This window comes from Gadus chalcogrammus, chromosome 23 (genome assembly GCF_026213295.1).
Source record: "Gadus chalcogrammus isolate NIFS_2021 chromosome 23, NIFS_Gcha_1.0, whole genome shotgun sequence".
Lineage (NCBI taxonomy): Eukaryota > Metazoa > Chordata > Actinopteri > Gadiformes > Gadidae > Gadus > Gadus chalcogrammus.
The window spans coordinates 16,521,655-16,534,836 of NC_079434.1; the positions used below are offsets into that span (position 1 = coordinate 16,521,655).

Sequence of the window (13,182 nt, forward strand, 5' to 3'; positions counted from 1 at the left end):
TTTATGTTGGGGAGTAGCTACCTTTGAACGCTTATCAATGTTTAAAACAACGTGAAGATTCCACATTACAAAGAAAGAAAGCCATGTCCACATTAGGGCTGATACGCTGGAGAACACATCTGTTGTTCTGTTTTTTCCATCCACACTTCAACTGTGTGTTCATCCACCCAGACACCTCCACACTGGATCCATTTGAAAAAAACTGATTTCATGGATCAGGGAGGCTCTGGAGAAAGACCTGATGTAGTCTGCTCCTGCACTGTACAACAGGTTGAGTGCTCCACAGGCCTAACCCTTACCCTGATGTGGGGTTTAGTGCTCCACCTAACCCTAACCCTGATGAAGGGTTTAGTGCTCCACCTAATCCTAACCCTAACCCTGATTTGTTTGTTTTTTCTGCTCTGCAGGCCTAACCCTAACCCTGATGTGGGGTTTAGTGCTGAGCGGGCCTAACCCTAACCCTGGCTCTTACCAAAGCTAGAGAAACGTTGTGTGGCCAGACGTGTCCAAAGCTGACACAATAGAACCTCTTTAAAAACTTTAAATAAAGTTGAGATTGGATAGAGGGGGAAGAGATGAGGAGGATCTAGAGATCCGGAGCCAGCTGGACCTCATGCACAGAATCACTTTATGGGGCCCTCATAACAACATATTGTAATCAATTGTATCGACTGTGCTTTTAAACCTCAAACAAGAGTCCTTTCTCCAGGTGGATTGGTGAGAATAAATACCCTAATCTAAATATAAAGTGCAGGATGAAAATGAGTCTGTGGAAGACAGTCACACATCAACCCTCTTCCCCTTTAAACGGGGGAAGAGGGTTGATCCAGGGGAGGAATCTAGCTTGGCACAAAGAGTTGAAAGGGAACGCTTCCTGTTGTGTTTATGATGGCACAGCTAATTTCAGCGGGCTTTTAATAGGACCACATTTGAGAGTGCCCAAAAACCTAAAAAATAACTGTATAGCCATTGTCCTTTAAACGTTATTTTTCAGTTATGAGTTATTTCAATGTCAAGCTTGCATGTCATATTTTTTGCGCAGCTGTTGAAATATTCACCACTCGGCTGCTCAACAAACCGTTTGTGCAAACAGAGCGAGACATAATTCCATGTCAGCGCATCCTCAGGCCAGCGACTCTGGACTCTCTGCGGACCTGCAGAGAGACCCTCAGCATGGTCTGCTGCCTCGCCGCCTTCTGGAGGGTCGGCCTGATGTCTCGCATGAGACCACCGCCACATTGAAGAAACCTTCAATAGCTGGACTCGTTCGAAACAACTGTTAGAAGAAACTGCACTCGGCTGCTGGTTGTTGATGGATGGGCTGAACTGAGGCCTGCAGATCAAGTAGAAGACATCTACTGCAACACCATCATTCAAGCAGAGACAGCAGATAATGAGGCACCAGGACAGGCAGGGATGGTGGGGGAGCAAGACTCCCAAGAAGAGCCACAATTGTAAGCACTGTTCCAAGTCCACCGTCCAACCGGCTTCCATCTGCTGTAAGAGCTACGACGGAAGCAAACTGAAATGAAACTGTTGAATGAGCCCGACTCTGAAATGCTACATAATATTCTGTACTATTCATCATATGACTGACGTTGTTTTAGTTAAATCACTTTTAATTCCTCAGTGTTAATCAGTGTGAGTAAATTCAATTCATTAAGCTAATATTTCTTTATGTAAGATGTTCCATTTTGTGTACTTCTGTAAGTAAAGTGTTTGTTTTCATTCAGTGAGTGAGAATGTGGCTGGCCGTCATTTGCAGGCAAGTGGATGAATGAGTTTAGAGTGGTGTGTGTGTGTGTGTGTGTGTGTGTGTGTGTGTGTGTGTGTGTGTGTGTGTGTGTGTGTGTGTGTGTGTGTGTGTGTGTGTGTGTGTGTGTGTGTGTGTGTGCGTAAAATATCAGCCATTGTCAACTCCTGGCTTACTTTGCATGTTTGTAAAATCGTACACACACACAGACACAGACACAGACACAGACACAGACACAGACACAGACACAGACACACACACACACACACACACACACACACACACACACACACACACACACACACACACACACACACTCTCTCTAATAGTAAAGAGGCCGCTTGAATGCTAGGATTCTTCTTGCATTCCTGTGTTGCTGCTAACTCAGAGTGTTTAATGTCTGAGGTCAAAGGTCACATCCTGTGCATTGATTCAGTGCAGATCTGCCATAAGACACAGAGCAGGTCGGCCCTTTGAACGCAATGAAACAATCTAATTCAATAAGCCCTCAGCCTAGCCATATGCCCGCCAAATTATAGAATTAATATTACAATTCTATAAAACAGAATCTCATAAAAAAGCTTTCAAGACCATGAAGCAAATTGTGCTTTATAAGTGTTTTATATTGATTATTAAAGTATACATTTATCAGAGGCTGCTCCCTACATCATTGTCTGTGTCTCCTTAGAACATGCATGTAAAAATACATAAATAATAGGATTTCGAAAATAGGACTTCACTATTACACTATTACACTAGCTAACAACACTAACACACTAACAAAATAAATATGTTAATCTTATCCTGACACAGGCTCTCTTTGAGGTGGGTCAAGTTACCAAATTAAATAATAACACTATTTTCCAAGAAGTCATTCTGGTAACACTAACCCAACAACCCTAACCTATGAACCATGAATTAACATTGGTTAATGCAGTAATAAGCATTCATTAAAAATGATTTCATGGTCTAGTAATCATTTACCAATGGTGTTGATGTTTACTAATGTTTTTTTTACTAACTAAGGTAATGGTGTTGCTGTTTACTATGGTAATTGTTTGTTCAAAAAACATTTATGTTGACAGGAAATATTTGCTATGCAAATAATTTGGAAGTTACAACCACACATTCATATCTTGAAATCAACACATGCGCGCGCGCACACCCTCACACACATCTGCACTCAGGCCTTGTTTTCTTTGAATTAAGAAAATCAAAAGCAGACACATGGCCTTCTATCGACCAGCATGTGTCAGGGGTTCCACCAGCTAGTAAACCTGCCATCTAGTCATCTGCGGCAACCACTGGTGGACGACATCATGCATAAAATAGATAACGAATGATAAACCGTTTGCAAATAAATCATTTATAAATAAAAGGTGTTCACAATCCCTGCAAAATGGCGGCCGGGGCAGCCGGGGCGACTGGAGAGCAGCTGAAGTGCAGCTGAAGTGCAGCTGAAGGCTGCGACGAGACAGGCGGCGTCTGTAAGTAGCACGGACTGAGACACTGGCCGCATTGTGGTGGGTAGCCACAGAACCTCCTTCTAGTCCTGGTCCCCATTGTCATCACAGCAGCGGTTAACAGAGGATGCGGATCAGAGGAGTTGAATGTCAAACGTGCAACGCTGTTGTTGTTGTTGTTGTTGTTCACTGTTGCAGTGTTAAAGATAACCCGATAGATATTTTGCAACACATACGCTATCGTGTATGCGTGCAGGTCCGTTGCCACGGCAACCCGGTCCCCAGTGGAACTCTGTGAAGTGGGTGACAGGACGCTGCGATGACCCGAACCCTGACCCTCATGCTCACTAGTTGGTGGAATAACCGAGTTACTATTGATTTAGTTTGGACGGTTATAACGGTTATATATGCACTTGGTTCTATGGACATCCTTACTGTACCGACAGCGATACATTGTTGTCTATCTTTCTTATGACACATGTTACTTATTGTAAGTCACTTTGGATAAAAGCGTCTGCCAAATGCCCTGAATGTAAATGTTATAAAGTGGGATCCTACTTAGTTGGGACTTGTCTAAAGGCTTTTCTGTGTCTCCAGAACACCTCTCTTACATGAACACTAGTCCACCATGATAACTTGACGACTGTTAGGGAAACGGAACCCGACAGACAGGTCTAGGTGAGGAAAGTAAGCAGAATAACCAGGGATGGATTAGAATGGACAGAAGAGAGGGCCACCTCATGTCCTTCTCAATGTGCTAAGTGAATAATTGCTTGCAATGAAGACATTCTTTGGTCCAAACAGACACATATTTGGGGGATACTTGGTTTACCTCATCGCAGCAGACACACAATCCATGAACAACATCAGGTTGTGCCTTACCCTAACCCTTATCCTTACCCCTAACCCTAGTGGTCCAGGCCGTCCCATGTGGCGTGAAACAACGTTTGGCCAGGCTCAAATGGGAAAATATCCAACTCAAATCCAATGCAAAGCCCAGCAGTGCATCTGACACACAACCTAAATGTATGTGTAGGGTAGGACAGGAAAGCATGTTTCAAAGTTAATAAGATCCAATAAGGTCCAGTGGAACACCTTTCAATCCTTACACAAAAAGGGGCCAGAAAACAACACCCATAATAATATATGTGAATGGACTTAAATCACCGGACTTAAACAATGGTGACACTTTATAATAAGGGTAAAGCAATTCTTGAACATAAGTAAACGCAGTAATAAGCATAAAGTGACAGTTAATTCAGAGTTAACATGTGGTCTAGTATTCGTTTACTAATGGTGTTCATGTTAACTAATGTTTCTTGTTTATTAGGGTAACGATTAACCCACCTCCCCTAATCATAACCCTTATGCTAATAATAAACTGATTTAAATATTTTCTTAGCCAACCCTTATTGTATAGTGTTAACATTAATTTGGGTGGTTTACCCAAAGTAGCCGACTTTGGCGGATGTATCGATACAGTAGTAGTAGTAGTACACTATGTATGGTCACGCGCGCTACTCCAAAACATGACAAACGGAGGGTATGGAGGGACTGGGCAGAGAGACTGGGCAGAGCGGGCAGAGCTGAACCCACGGGGCCAACCGTCTCCTCCTCCCCCACCGCTTTGAACCTTCAGATTGGTTCCAGATGTTCTCACACTCGACTCGACTAAAGGAAACGAAATACCACCAAACGGGGACGCTTTGGCCAAACTCCGGCGAGACTAGCTGGACCTTTGAGTTTAGTCCTGTGTTCGGTCAGAAATAGACGGACCGTTATCCTCCATAAAGAGGAGGGGCCTACTCGGCAGATGTCTTCTCCAGATGTTACAAAACGAGAAGGGCTTTTCCTCTACCGAACAACAACCCGAGCTGTTTGACTCTTCTTTTAGCAGTAACACAGAATAAAGTAGATCTTGCCTCTAAGCAGACTTTATAAGTTAAGATAGAGGAGTCCTCAACGTGTTAACGGGACGTCCCGCTCCATATGGCCTCTCCTCTCCACGGCGTTACGCGGGGCAGACGCGCTGCTGGTCACGGTCGCTGTTCAATAAATCCAAATCGGGATTAACGAATGAAAAACTATAGTGGAGAACAAAGCCAAGGCCAGTTGTTCTACAAAAAGCCAACCTTGTGTGTTCGTATGCTGTGTTTACACTCGTGTTTGATTTGAGTGTTGAGCGCAACAAAAGGTTAGGCCTAATGAGACATGAGGAATACCCTATATATATAAATAAATATATATAAGAACCCAGAAGACCAGGGTTAGGGTTACTAAACTAGAGAATGAGTTACTGAGTGTACAGTGTTCAAACCCGGCTATGAGTGTTGTTCATTTAGTCTTTACCCAAGAAAAGTAGAATATGATGACACTTGATAACATGGACTTGTATAAAATGCTGTCCTAGAAAAGGGTTTGAAGTATTTCCGTGCTTCCTGAGGTGCGTCATTCAGAGGCGCAGGGCTACAAGTCCTTCATAATAATAATTGATTTTTTATTTTTTTTAAGTCCAGGTTGACGATTCGCTCCATGAAACATAAATCACGAAATAGCCTCTCAATGAGAGCTTCAACAAAACGCACCAGCAACACTTACCCTGTGCGAAGCTTGAGTCGTAAAAGTGGAAGGCGAACAGACAGCTGATGATCTGGTAACACGAACATCTTAACGGATCCGTAAAGCGCATCGTGAACTAGGAAACGTGTGGATCACTGGTTCCATGGGTCCCTGCACCGACCTCCTCACTCCGTCTGCAGCGGCACGGCAACTCCCTGTTCCGTTATAGGAGGCCGGACACACACACACACACACACACACACACACACACACACACACACACACACACACACACACACACACGCACACACACACACACGCACGCACACTACACGCACACACGCACAAACACGCGTGTGCGCGAAACAAGGACGGTCCTAATTGGAAATAGTGGGAACTCTTCTTCTCTTCTTGTTTTCCCTTCTTGTTCTCTTCTATTACATTGTTCAATTATATTATAACTTACCAGGACATTGTTGTCCTATCATTGATAAAGTCGGCTGCTATTTGGGATTCAGTTAAGGATTTTGGGAAAAAAAACAACTACTGAACGATAGTGAAAATGTTGCTCAACGTTACTAAACATTTTACAATTGACTATGTTTATGAACATTTTAATGTTGGTGTTACACACACATTCACGCACTTATATACACATACACACATATATATATATGTTGGCACATATACATACGGTATATAGACACACATATACACATATTATATAGACACATATGCATCTATAGACACACGCGCACACACACACACACACACACACACACACACACACACACACACACACACACACACACACACACACACACACACACACACACACACACACACACACACACACACACACACACAAACACATATTTACATACACACCATGCCTCATGCCTGTCGGGCCCTTGTCACTGGGTCGTCTGAGCCGGTCTGTGTTGTTCCGCAGCAGGCTGTGAAACAGTGGGGAGATCTGTGTTAGGGTGAGGGGGAGACAAAGACTCTGAGGAGGAGAGGATGTCGTCTTCTGTTCTCCATCCGGCTCTGACCGTGGATGAATAGAGAGGAGTAGCGGGGCATGGGAGGATCTGAACGCCATATGGAGCTGAACCATCAATCAATACAGGAGACGGCCGGGGATGATTGTTACATGGGTTGGTTATGACACCTTAAATTCATCAAAGTAAATGTGAATTCACAAATAAGTACCTTTTTTTGTTTTGTGTGAAATTCAGTTCTTGGCACTTAATTGTCGTTCTTGTTTTTGTTGGGGAACCCGGTTGGAGTACCTTCTGTAAATCCATCTACCTACATGTAACATCTTCAAGGTGGGGCACATTTAAAATGAAGGCCCAACTCCTTGATTTTCACAGAGATGAAGGACCACGATTGTGATTATAAGTCCAAAGCTGTCAAAGGATGAGGTGTGAATGAAAAGAGGGGTTCTGAAATTAAGAAAAAGGGCAAAAATACGGTTGAATGATTGAACCACTAGGCAGTGGTGCTGTGGTGTAAGCTAGCGGTTAGCTGATGTTAGCTGTGTTGAAATTCACCAAGGGTGATGGGAAAGTCATTTAAAGCCCTGTAGGACATGATTGAGAAGATTGCTGTTCCATTCAATCAAAAGCAATATTTTTTGTGTAACACAGGCCGCACTCAGCGTTATTAGGATTATTGGGACCACTTTAATATAACAGGAGGATCCGCTCAGACTTTGAAGTTGGGAAAAATACTTTTATACTTACAATTCCTAATTATATATTTTTATTTGTGGCTGTGTTGGGCTGTCATTACATATAAAGATCACATAGCGAAAACACTACTGGGCTGTTTCTTTACAGTTTGGGAGCATTGGGTGGAAAATGAGTATATTTCACTTATTCAGATTTCATCAACACCCTGCAGCTCAAGTTTAAAAGACAAAAATAAATGGAATAAACTTTATCTATCATTTTGAACCATAAATAATAAATAGGCTGGCCTGCATAAAGTTATTTCATGCCTCATGTATCAATGTATTAAATACTCATCCACTTCCTATTACATATGATAAGATCTTTAGATAAGAGAAGTGGACTTCCTCTTCCAGACACCTGGGCTCCGGCCTGTGGTCTGCGCTAACGTCTGCTGGGGAGAGGCTGGTCGACGCTGTGGACTCGCCTTTGCTTCTCACTGCTGAAGGAATTGAGTGTGTTACAATCGACCCTTGTCACAAATTGCCCGGTTCTTCCTATAAACAATGTTGCACTCGTTAGCAGTGTTAGTAGTAGTATTCTCTGATCTATGCACACTGTGATGTCATCTTTCCTTTAGGATCCAAGTGTAAAACCACTGATGAAAGATAATATTACGTTGTGATTACATAATCATTTACTAGTATTTACGGGAAGTGTGTGTGTATTTATATTTAGTGTTTGTGTGTATTTTTTTCGTATAATATCAGTATTGTGTCTCTGCTGCCTTCTGTTGGTTCCCAGTGGTATTGTGTTTCTGCTGCCCGCTGCTGGATCTCGGTAGTATTGTGTCTCTGCTGCCCTCTGCTGGATCTCGGTGGCTCGCTGCGTCCTTGTTGTTTCCTGCCTTGATGAAGAACATGGCTGTGGTGGCTGAATCCGAATACTCATACTTGACTGCTATATAGTATGCATTTTGTAGTACGCCACAAATATAGCGCGTCCGAATGCTCAGTACGCATTGTGTAGTACAGAAAACGTTTCCGAATGCGTACTACCGCCACAGTAAACAACGGAGTTCACTACGCTATCCCACAATGCAACCGGAGTCTGGTAACGAACGAATAAGAGACTGTTGACCGACACCACCAGAAAGACGTCGTAGAAAGCGGCGAAAAAAAGAGACATTAAAAATAGTAAAAAAGTAAAGTAAGTAATTAAGTAAAAAGAGACATTTTTAATCGAAGGCGTTCGAACGCCTCCAAACGCTTCCGAACACCGCCGTCAGGTTGTCCTAAGGATTAAATATCTCTCAAGTGTTAACAAGATTGCAGGTTAGGTTTTGAGTTAGTAATAAAAGGTGAAACCTGCAGTTCTAACCCACCCAATTATCAGTATCTCATGAGCTATTGGTCTGACGGACTAACCAAGCTCCACGCCCACCAATGTGTTGACAAGCTTTCCAACTGTAGCCTACTACGGCAGGTCAGGGTTAGGGTCGGTCAGTGTCCTACCTGTCCCAGGTCAGGGTTAGGGTTGGTCAGTGTCCTACCTGTCCCGGGTTAGGTTAGGGTTGGTCAGACGTTCTACCTGTCCCAGGTTAGGGTTAGGGTTGGTCAGTGTTTTAGCTGACCCGGGTAAGGTTAGGGTACAGGGATTAAAAACTCCCTCAAACACCCCTGTTCAATTCTGTATTTCGAGAAGGGGGGTTCGTAAGAAGATGGGAGTCATAACCTTGGAGTTTTCGGAGCCTGTAGGTTTAATTTGATCTTTCGGTTGATTAAGGATTAGGGTTAAGGTTAGGATACAGCGATAAAATGTAGGGTTAGGAAACAGGGATTAAAATACAGGGATTATGGTTAGGGTACAGGCATTAGAGATTAGGGTCCCATGCCAGGTTTAGGGTTGGTCAGTGTCCCCTGTATTCCCAGGATACAGGGATAGGGTTAGGATACAGGGATTAGGGGTTAAGGTTAGTTTACAGGGATTAGGGTTAGCGTTAGGATATTGGGATTATGGTTAGGATACAGGGATTAGGGTTAGCGTTAGGATACGGGGATTATGGTAAGGATACAGGGATAAGGGTTAGGAAGGTGTGTGTGTGTGGGTGTGTCTGTACGTGCGTGCGTGAGTTCAGGTAAACCAGTTATACTCTAAAGTTTGTTAATGATTGATTATTTAATAACAGCTGTTACTCAGGTCCAGGTCTGTGTCCTGGTTTGATCCGAGGTGTTTCTGACAGCGTGGATATGCTCCAAAGATCCCCCTAATGTTTGTTTGTTTTGTTGTTTACTTTTATGTCCCCTAACTCAGAAATTTGTTGAGAAGTTTTCTTCTCCTTTAAAGTAAAAGTGTTTCCTTAGCTTATTTTTTTCCAGTTGTATTTTGATACTTTGAGAGTCCCAGGATTTCATCACAAATGACACCAAGTACAGCAGTACTTTATACCCCTGAAGTCATACTTTAGTTGTACTATTCAGCCCTCAGTCAGCACAGGGAACAGCACAGGTTTATAGCTTGATATGGACTTCATTAAACCGTTGCTCTATCTTATCTCATCACTTCATCAGTTATGGTTATTTGCCCTGACGGAGGCCTTAGGAACATAAAGCATTTAGACGTGGTTAGCCTTTGTTCAAAGTCTCCTTTCTCATTGGATCTGTCTTCACTGAGGAGCCCAGCAGCTCAATCTTTAATCTCCGGAACTTTTGTAACATGTTAATGTTACAAGATTTTGTTTTTTCTTGCATTTGTGCTTCTATGTTTCCATAAAACACGGACAGCACACGTTTCATCACGGAGAAGCTAAGGTACCGTTTGCTGAATTCATGTTTTCTTGAGATGACCGGCGATGTGTTCTTACTATATTAATATTCTTACTGAATCAATTCTCCAGTCCAAGTTAAAATTTTCCAAATTTGTTGTGTCGAAGAGACGCTGATCTCAGTGAGCGAACCTGTTTAAATGAAGGAATATGTGTCATAACATCATTAACTAGTCTCAGTGTGTTGAGGGTGTTTATAAACAGATCCTCTGGTACGGGAACCGGACAGGACAGTCTTTTGTTTAAATAAACGATTTGGACTCGAACATAAAGTGTTTTTAATTGTACTGAAAGGATGAGTTTTAACCATCTTATGGACAGTATGATTCTGTTCTGCAGGGAGACAGTTTATTTTTATTGTGGAGTTTTATTGGGCACGTTAGTAAATTATTGATTGTTTATGGTTTTACGGTTCAGTACACTTATGTTTAAACTCCTAAAACTGAGATATTTCAGTCCTGAAAACAGCTCAAAGATAAATAATTGTCCTTAAAATAATAAAATGGTTAAAGCCATACATAATGATAATGAGTGTAGACATAGTGATAGTGTATGTGTCTATCAGGCAGGAAGATAGGAAGTCTTCACCGCAGGAGTATCATGTTTGGTACTAAAACAGAATACAGAGAAACAATATGGAGTTGTGTTTGTGTCCAGGTCTCCAGTCTACTATGGATGAGGAGAGAGAGGAGGGAGCTCCTACCTCTAAAACCACTCTGTCTGGTGAACATGGCCACCAGGGCAAAGCTAAGAGGTAGGCTAAGAGGAGATATCTCTGTCTGTGACTGTTGTCCATCTCAGCGCTTAGCAGTGATATAACATGACTCCATCATCCGTCTAAGTAAAAGCTGTGTTTGTGTTGTGTTGAAGCCCAGAGCAGCAGGAGAGGGCAGACTCCCCTGGACCCAGCTGTGTCTCCATGAAGAGTGACCACTCTATTGGTCGTCCACCTGACCTTAAAGATGAACGCCCCTCAAATGAGGAAGGGTAAGGATTTGTCAAAGATTATAAAACTACAGCATCTATCAACATCCATAAATCCTGGTTCTTGTTTTTTTAGAAGGAGCCAGCAGAGAGCAGACTCCCCTGGACCCAGCTGTGTCTCCATGAAGAGTGACCACTCTATGGGTCGTCCACCTGACCTTAAAGACGGACGCCCCTCCAGTGAGGAAGGGTAAGGATTTGTCAAAGATTACAAAACTACAGCATCTATCAAACATCCATAAATCCTGGTTCTTGTTTTTTTAGAAGGAGCCAGCAGAGAGCAGACTCCCCTGGACCCAGCTGTGTCTCCATGAAGAGTGACCACTCTATGGGTCGTCCACCTGACCTTAAAGACGAACGCCCCTCCAGTGAGGAAGGGTAAGGATTTGTCAAAGATTACAAAACTACAGCATCTATCAACATCCATAAATCCTGGTCTTGTTTTTTTAGAAGGAGCCAGCAGAGAGCAGACTCCCCTGGACCCAGCTGTGTCTCCATGAAGAGTGACCACTCTATGGGTCGTCCACCTGACCTTAAAGACGGACGCCCCTCCAGTGAGGAAGGGTAAGGATTTGTCAAAGATTACAAAACTACAGCATCTATCAAACATCCATAAATCCTGGTTCTTGTTTTTTTAGAAGGAGCCAGCAGAGAGCAGACTCCCCTGGACCCAGCTGTGTCTCCATGAAGAGTGACCACTCTATGGGTCGTCCACCTGACCTTAAAGACGAACGCCCCTCCAGTGAGGAAGGGTAAGGATTTGTCAAAGATTACAAAACTACAGCATCTATCAAACATCCATAAATCCTGGTCTTGTTTTTTTAGAAGGAGCCAGCAGAGAGCAGACTCCCCTGGACCCAGCTGTGTCTCCATGAAGAGTGACCACTCTATGGGTCGTCCACCTGACCTTAAAGACGGACGCCCCTCCAGTGAGGAAGGGTAAGGATTTGTCAAAGATTATAAAACTACAGCATCTATCAAACATCCATAAATCCTGGTTCTTGTTTTTCTAGAAGAGTGCAGCAGGAGAGAGCAGACTCCCCTGGACCCAGCTGTGTCTCCCCAAAGAGTATGGGTGAACCTCCTGAACTTAAAGATAGACACCCCTCCAGAGAGGAGAGGTAGGAGTTTTAAACAAACCAGTAGTTTTACTGACAATTCAGGAAATATTTGTGTCTTTGGGTTTGTTTAATATGTAGGGAGGATCAAGGACTAGGTGGGCTGTGATCTAAAAGAACAGACGACCCGTGTCTAAGATCCCCGACAGATTCAGCATCATTATTAATTTGTGGGCTGGGGTCACTGTGTCAGTGGACCACAGATGGGAGGATGAGAGGCCAGAGGAGGAACAGAACTTTAGAGGACGAGGATTTCAGAAAGATTTAAATTCTTTGGTAGTTTGAAGGGGAGTTGTTTATTTTTGCTGTCTTGTTAACTGCTAATCTGGTATGAGTTATTCTGGCTGACAGAACGCTGGTCAGCCAATGTTAGACTAAGGGTTAAGGGTTGCTGTCTGAATGTTATAGGATTTATGTTATGTACCACTGAGGAGTTGTCATTACTGTAGACATGGTCATGAACAGGGCTGTGATCTAAATATAATCATGAAGCTTTTACTTGTCCTTTTTATGGAAAGAATACTTGGTTAAAGGTTTTATCAGCGATTCTTGGCCAAAACATAAATGATCGCATTCATCTGATCCGCGAGCTGCCCGCCCCATAAGCAGGCCGTCAAAATAACGTTTCTCTGTAAGCAGCCCATGCTCCGAGATCGTACACAAAAACAGATGATACTATCAACCACTCAAAAACAAAATAAATAGTATTCAACCAATCAGCGACTAGGGGTTGGTGTTGTGGGGGGGTTTGCGCTGCGTTCATGATAGATTTTACTGGATGCACGAAATATGGAAGGGAGGGGCG

General features: G+C 43.1%; 1 protein-coding gene across 1 annotated transcript in view; it reads right to left on the bottom strand.

Annotated features, from left to right (window-relative positions):
- reck (reversion-inducing-cysteine-rich protein with kazal motifs) overlaps positions 1 to 5,962 on the bottom strand; it is a 30,736-nt gene extending 24,774 nt beyond the window's left edge. The window contains exon 1 of the mRNA XM_056584678.1: positions 5,815 to 5,962. Coding sequence (XP_056440653.1) covers positions 5,815 to 5,905 — 91 coding nt within the window. The 5' untranslated portion in view covers positions 5,906 to 5,962. The remainder of the gene's footprint in view (positions 1 to 5,814) is intronic.
- Positions 5,963 to 13,182: the final 7,220 nt, after the last annotated feature.